This window comes from Ylistrum balloti, unplaced genomic scaffold (genome assembly GCF_031769215.1).
Source record: "Ylistrum balloti isolate Yb309-2 unplaced genomic scaffold, AGI_CSIRO_Ybal_v1 Utg369868, whole genome shotgun sequence".
In the NCBI taxonomy this organism is placed as follows: Eukaryota; Metazoa; Mollusca; class Bivalvia; order Pectinida; family Pectinidae; genus Ylistrum; species Ylistrum balloti.
In genome coordinates, this window is record NW_026782012.1 from 535,449 (window position 1) to 542,968 (window position 7,520).

Consider the following 7,520-nt stretch of genomic DNA (forward strand, 5'->3'; position numbering starts at 1 on the left):
TTCCGATGACAGATGACAAATTTATTATAAAGAATGGTACGACCAGCTGATGTTCAGATAGATACCTGTGATATGTTATGTCAATCTTGTAAGGAAAATTTGGAAAGATTGTAGTCACTGCGTTTTTATTCATTTTGAGCATTTTTTTTATGCATAGTTTCCAACTACGGTTGTCTTTTCTATGTAGGCGACATGATCTAACTTGGAAACTTAACTTCACAATTTCACTCGAGCACGCATAAAATTTCTCACGATCAAGGACTGATCTCTGGGTAAAGAAAGGACACACATGATTTTTTATTGACTGACAATTCATTTTTTGGCTTGGTTAAAATATTCCCAGGAATACACGGACTCAAAATGTTTCCTTTAAGACAAACCATTACCACTACCCTATAAAGAAAACCAATTCGAAAGCACAGAAATATATTGCTATTTTGGAAGCAACTTAAATGTAATGGATTCAAAGACTGAATATGATTCCAAGTTATTTTATTTTAATAAATTTGATAACCTTCCTAATTACTGAGAGGCTATCTTGGCTTCTGAAGAAGTATTTTTACATACAAATGTATTTTCTTTCTTATGACAATGCTATTGGAAGAGGGCCAAGATAGTTTGTCCTGTACCAATCAGAATAGAATTCTGCCCCTTATTAATTAGTTCTCGACAGTTATTGTTTAAAGGTCATCAGCGACAACAATATTTTGCAGGTCTTTATGTTTTGACATAGATGTCATCTAGGTAGTACCTTGATTCAATTTTATGTTATCTACAATCTAAATTGGTTATACAAGAAATATTCACACAATCTCAGCTTAAAAACAACAAAACACATTTCTGATGCATTGAATTGTAAAAGCACATTGTATCTTTACTCTATCAAAGAGATCATAACACAGCATCAATATCATTTACATATATAGTCATGTAATTCATAAGTATACATAATAGTCATGTACTTCATAAGTATACATAATAGTCATGTACTTCATAAGTATACATAACAGTCACGTACTTCATAAGTATACATAATAGTCACATACTTCATAAGTATACATAACAGTCTTGTACTTCATAAGTATACATAGTAGTCATGTACTGCATAAGTATACATAACAGTCATGTACTTCATAAGTATACATAGTAGTCATGTACTTCATAAGTATACATAGTAGTCATGTACTTCATAAGTATACATAGTAGTCATGTATACATAACATTCATGTACTTCATAAGTATACATAACAGTCATGTACTTCATAAGTAAACATATAATGTATTTCATAAGTATGCATAATAGTCATGTACTTCATAAGTATACATAGATATTTGTAAGTAAGAAATTGAATTTTTACCTTTGAAATACACAGTACTCCATCAATAACGCTGAGTTCTTTAACAACACTATATTACTACATACTAATGTAGATGATAAAATCATCATCCTGTAATATCTTACTAAATACATGTAAATACTGACAGAGATCACTTCCCTTGATCAACAACACTGCTTTCAGTCATTAGCCTTTTTCAAACTGGTTGTTGTTGATCAGCGTGAATCAGTTTAATGATTACAAATATCACTTGGCTTATTCATTAAAATGAACTAATTATAAGTCAAAAATTAACCATATACATTCCATTTGAAAAAATTGACCTGAATTATTTATATAAAATATCGCAATAATATCGATTTAAAAATAAATACTAGCCTTTCACTTAAAAAGTTTCAGTGTAAATAAATTAATTTTGTTATAGTATGTCATTGAACACATTTGAATATTTACCAATCCACCTTTTAGGGGTGGTGGTGCAAGCAAACAAACAATTATACTTACCCTGATATGTTGAAAATGTTGAACAATCGAAATGAGGTTAATTAAAATTTCGTTGAATTATTACTGAAGCATTGCTCTGTAAAATCAAATACATCACTAGCAGCGATTGAAATATTTATAGATCCTATATTTTGTGTTTTGAAGGTCATCCTTCTAAATCAGAGTGATGAAGGTCATCCCTCTTGTTGTGAGTGATGAAGGTCATCTCTAAAGTTGTGAGTGGCAAAGGTCACCACACCTCCCCCGGTAACAAAAAATGTACCCTTGGAATTCCAGGGGTTGCGAACTGATCAGGAACACAATTTTTGGATTTTGAAGATAAACAAAACATTGCCAAATTAACTGGTCAATTTGTATATCACTTCACACATCAAGAATACATACTCTTAACAACGTGTTTTAATCAATATACCATTAAAACCCGAGATCTCCTAAGTTTTAAAATATCTTAGCATAGACACAGTTCTCTGAGCATTTTTCTTATGCATGTGATCTAGAACATACATAAATGTACATGTAGTGATTTAACTGTGACAAATAACTGCTTCTTAAATTTGTTGTACCACAAGAACATGCATAGAACATGTTATAACTTAATTGACAGTCAAGATTTAATTTTTCATCTTTGCAGCAAGACAAATTCACGAAGTCGTTGAGGTATAGGAAGTTTATGTATAACATTTGGCAGGAATCTGTATCCTAATTTTCGCCGAAGCGCATGGCGTGATATATCCTGTAATGTTCGTACATTTTCACACAGTGGAATCAACATCTCTCTCAGCTTATTGTCCTGTTCCACCTTGCTCCATAGTTGTCCATTATCTGATCGTATATCAAATTGTCCAGAGGCTTTAAGAAGCAGCTCTAGACATGCATCATCTGCATCTGTGTTAAGTCCACTGACTTGTATCATAGCTGCTTTCATTAAAGGTGTGTCGCCATGTAGATTCTTTAAGTCTACTGACGCATTATATTCTAAAAGTAATTTAATAACATTAAAATGCCCTTTCCTGGAAGCCCAACTTAAAGGGGTGTCCAGATTAAAGTCTTGGGCATCAACATGTGCTCCATTCTGTAGTAGTAGTTTTACACAATCTACATTATTTTTAAATGCTGCCCAATGTAGTGGAGTGTCAAGGTTACCATCTCTGGCGTTGAGATCTGCACCGTTTTGTAACAGGATTTCCACACTCAAGGCATCTCTTTCCGCAGCATAGTGCAGAGCAGCTCGCTCATAACCATCCACATCGTTAACCTGTTTAACATGTACAACAAACTATTATATTGGTTTAAAATGTGTTATAAATGTGTTTGTAAATAGCCAATCAAAATCAAGGGCAACAGGATGTTTGAAAGGGTCATCGAGGAAAAAGGCATTACAACCAATTCTATTGTAAATTTATTACAAAATTCAATTAAAAATCTTATTAAAAGTTTTTAAATACTACTGAACAAATAAATAAAAAAATAAAGGTGATTCTAGCATTTTTCAAGATTAAAGCATCTTATTATATATCTGATATCAAGTTGACTGACAAAATCAGATAAGTGACAATTGATGACACTGCGTGTTAATTCACATCCTGTCAGTGACAATCTGACAAAGGTCACAGTGATTTCAAAGTGGTTTCTAAGCAAAACAAAGTTAGTACAATTTTACAAACTAGAAACAAGTCAGTTTGGTGTATTAGAAAATTAACTTCTGAGTTTTGATGTCCCGAAAAAATGTGTGAACTGTTAATGTCATGTTCCACTTAATATCATATTTCCCCCTCACAAATGGAACATGATATTAAGCAGGTTTCAGTGTACTGACATCTTTACATAGAAATTGACCTCCTGATAAACTCTGCTATTGAAAATGTTATTCTGTGAAATCATAAATTTTTGTCAGGCTCAAATACTTTTTAGAAGAAATACTAATATGTTTGCACTCAATTTTGAGGATTAATAATACTCACAAAATTCACTAGCACACCATACTAAAACTTATATCAATTTTGAACTTTTAAGCACTTCATGGACAGACAAAATCTTAGAATAAGGTAACCCACAAAAACAACAAAAATACAACCACCACAAAAATTAATATTTTACAGTATATCATTGCAGTATGCAACATTTCATCCCTCAGATCAGATACAAGTATTCATGCATCCCATAAAGCATGCAGATCCAAACTTAATCGTTATGCTTGTGATTGAGGGTGTGAATATACAAAGTATATATCACGGTCTAAACTTAAAGTAAAGCATAACGAAATAAGAGCTGCAACTAAATATTGAGTGAACATCAAACTCAGACATGATAAATTTCAACAGATACAGGGTTGGGTGGTGTTATTTTTGTTACTCATGTAGGTGCTCTTAATCCAGGAATTCATACAATTCCTATGTATATCACTTAATGATAAACAAATTACAACAGACATCAAATTAATAGTTTTGAATTTCATAAGAACTATCCATGAAGTCTTTTGTAAAAAAACAAAATTTGCCCTCAATGAAGGTATTTGATTTTGCAGTATCATATTAAATTGTAGGAAACAGATCTAGAGTATGACAACATATTAGATATACCCAAAAAAATAAGACCACCAAGCAGACCAATGTAGTACAAATACATAAGTTGATGTAAAATAATGCCTGTGAGGGATATATTTATATCAAAGGAAGGTATATTCACAAATTTTATGAGAAACAGAATATTGAACACTTCACCAGAACTCCACAGTTCTTACCCGGGCACCTTTCTCCAGCAGCAGTTTAAGGGTGTCCATGTCCGGAATCATACAGGCACAGTGGAGAGGTAGAAGAGTTCCATGAAGACGATTCACATCTGCACCCTGGTCAATCAGATACTCAATGTCATTGTCAGGAGTTGTTGTAAAGGTCTGCCAGTTACTGATGGCTCGTATTAATCGTTCTGAAAGCTCATATGATATTTGGGCGTTGGCCATCGTGTACCACATTACGGCTTGGAGGACACACCGTCTGTAAAACAGGAAAACATTATGTCCAATAAATCCTGGTTAATACATAATCATGTAACATTTCTCAACTATGCTTGATGGCCCTGGAGAAAATGCAGAAGAATCTGGAGTGTGTGTGCGGGGTCTGGAATAACAAGGTTGTATGTCTGAGAGGTTTGAATAGCAATGGGGTGTGTGTGAAGGTGTGGAATAGCAGGAGGGTGTGTGTGTGTGAAGGTTTGGAATAGCAGGAGGGTGTGTGTGTGAGGGTCTGGAATAGCAGAAGGGTGTGTGTGTGAGGGTCTGGAATAGCAGGAGGATGTGTGTGTGAGGGTCTAGAATAGCAGGAGGGTGTGTGTGTGTGTGTGTGTGTGAAGGTTTGGAATAGCTGGATGGTGTGTGTGTGAGGGTCTGGAATAGCAGGAGGGTCTGGAATAGCAGGAGGGTGTGTGTGTGTGAAGGTTTGGAATAGCAGGAGGGCGTGTGTGTGAGGGTCTGGAATAGCAGGAGGATGTGTGTGTGAGGGTCTAGAATAGCAGGAGGGTGTGTGTGTGTGTGTGTGTGTGAAGGTTTGGAATAGCTGGATGGTGTGTGTGTGAGGGTCTGGAATAGCAGGAGGGTGTGTGTGAAGGTCTGGAATAGTAGGAGGGTGTGTATGAAGGTCTGGAATAGCAGGAGGGTGTGTGTGTGAGGGTCTGAATAGCAGAAGGGTGTGTGTGTGAGGGTCTGGAATAGCAGGAGGATGTGTGTGTGAGGGTCTAGAATAGCAGGAGGGTGGGTGTGTGTGTGTGTGTGAAGGTTTGGAATAGCTGGATGGTGTGTGTGTGAGGGTCTGGAATAGCAGGAGGGTCTGGAATAGCAGGAGGGTGTGTGTGTGAAGGTTTGGAATAGCAGGAGGGCGTGTGTGTGAGGGTCTGGAATAGCAGGAGGATGTGTGTGTGAGGGTCTAGAATAGCAGGAGGGTGTGTGTGTGTGTGTGTGTGTGAAGGTTTGGAATAGCTGGATGGTGTGTGTGTGAGGGTCTGGAATAGCAGGAGGGTGTGTGTGAAGGTCTGGAATAGTAGGAGGGTGTGTATGAAGGTCTGGAATAGCAGGAGGGTGTGTGTGTGAGGGTCTGGAATAGCAGGAGGGTGTGTGTGAGGGTCTGGAATAGCAGGAGGATGTGTGTGAAGGTCTGGAATAGAAGGAGGGTGTGTGTGTGTGAAGGTTTGGAATAGCAGGAGGGTGTGTGTGTGAGGGTCTGGAATAGCAGGAGGGTGTGTGTGTGAAGGTTTGAAAAAGCAGGAGAGTGTGTGTGTGAGGGTTTGGAATAGCAGGAGAGTGTGTTTGTGAGGGTTTTGGAATAGCAGGAGAGTTTGTGTGTGAGGGTTTGGAATAGCAGGAGAGTGTGTGTGTGAGGGTCTGGAATAGCAGGAGGGTGAGTGTGTGAAGGTTTGGAACAGCAGGAGGGTGTGTGTGAAGGTCTGGAATAGCAGGAGGGTGTGTGTGAGGGTCTGGAATAGCAGGAGGGTGTGTGGGAGGGTTCGGAACAGCAGAAGGGTGTGTGTGAGGGTCTTGAATAGCAGGAAAGAGTGAGTGATGGTCTGAAATAGCAGGAGGGTGTGTGTGAGGGTCTGGAATAGCAGGAGGGTATGTGTGAGTGTCTGGAATAGCAGATGGGTGTGAGGAGGGTCTGGAGTAGCAGGAGGGTATGTGTGAGCATCTGGAATAGCAGAAGGGTGTGTGGGAGGAGTATGTAGTTGCTGGAGGTGTGTGAGAGGAACCTGCCAATGCCAGTTGGGTTCGTATTAGTGTCTGAAGAAGCTGAAATGTTATGAGAGGGTCAGGAGTAGCTGAAGAGTTGTGTGAGGATCTGGGGTAGATGAAGAGTTATGGAAGGTCAGGTGTAGCTGGAAGGTGTTGTGAGGGTCAGGATTAGCTGACGGGCTGTGTGTGGGTATGAAGTAGCTGGAGGGTTGTGGGAGGGTCAGAAATGTCTTATTTCTATTAAAATATATATATATATATATAATATATACGAGGCATTCCTTATATAAGTCGTGGTGTTCATTGTTCCATTGTTAATGGAACAGTTTAGAAAAGTATGTATCATATGTCCAGGTACCTTGTTGGCAGATTAAATAATATACTCCCTGCATCTGAACATGGACTTAAAAAATCTTCATGTTACTGGACACAAGGCCTAGTAGCCTTGTGGTCGTCTTGACGAGCCACCGAACTTAAGGCGCCAAGAGATACAAGAGTCAACATAATTTCTTCCACTCTGTCAAATGTCTTTGGTCTTTTGACTGACACAGAGTGGCTGAGATAAAACATCTACAGACTAGATATGGAGAATTTTTTTTGACAGTTCAGATAGCCTATCAGCTGGTTATACGGAGAAATATTTACAGTTATTTCCGTAAAAATTAATATATAGCTACAGTACGGAATTTTAAATGCGTCAAATAATCAAGGTATTATGAATATATTTACTGCAAATGACATCAAGGCGCAGAAATTCCAGGAATAAAACGCTTAACAGGAACTTGTATGCTGCAGCTGTGGCAATGTTGACAATTTCATTCTGGAATCTAAAGAGCCAATCAGAAGCTGAGAAAGCAGTTATCACGAGAAAAGAAACCAAAACAAATCATATTAATACAAAATTGTCTTATTTGAGTTATTTATCGATAGCATAAACACTAACATACTATATCAAACCATAT

General features: G+C 37.5%; 1 protein-coding gene across 1 annotated transcript; it reads right to left on the bottom strand.

The window, feature by feature from the left end:
* Positions 1–1,263: 1,263 nt before the first annotated feature.
* Positions 1,264–7,363, bottom strand: LOC132545937 (ankyrin repeat and SOCS box protein 8-like). Its single transcript, XM_060209617.1, has 3 exons — positions 7,288–7,363; positions 4,582–4,834; positions 1,264–3,096 (listed from the first exon to the last, which is right to left on the bottom strand). Exons 2-3 carry the CDS (start codon positions 4,810–4,812, stop codon positions 2,461–2,463), a joined length of 867 nt encoding a protein of 288 aa, XP_060065600.1. The 5' UTR covers positions 4,813–4,834; positions 7,288–7,363; the 3' UTR covers positions 1,264–2,460.
* Between the last annotated feature and the right edge of the window lie 157 nt (positions 7,364–7,520).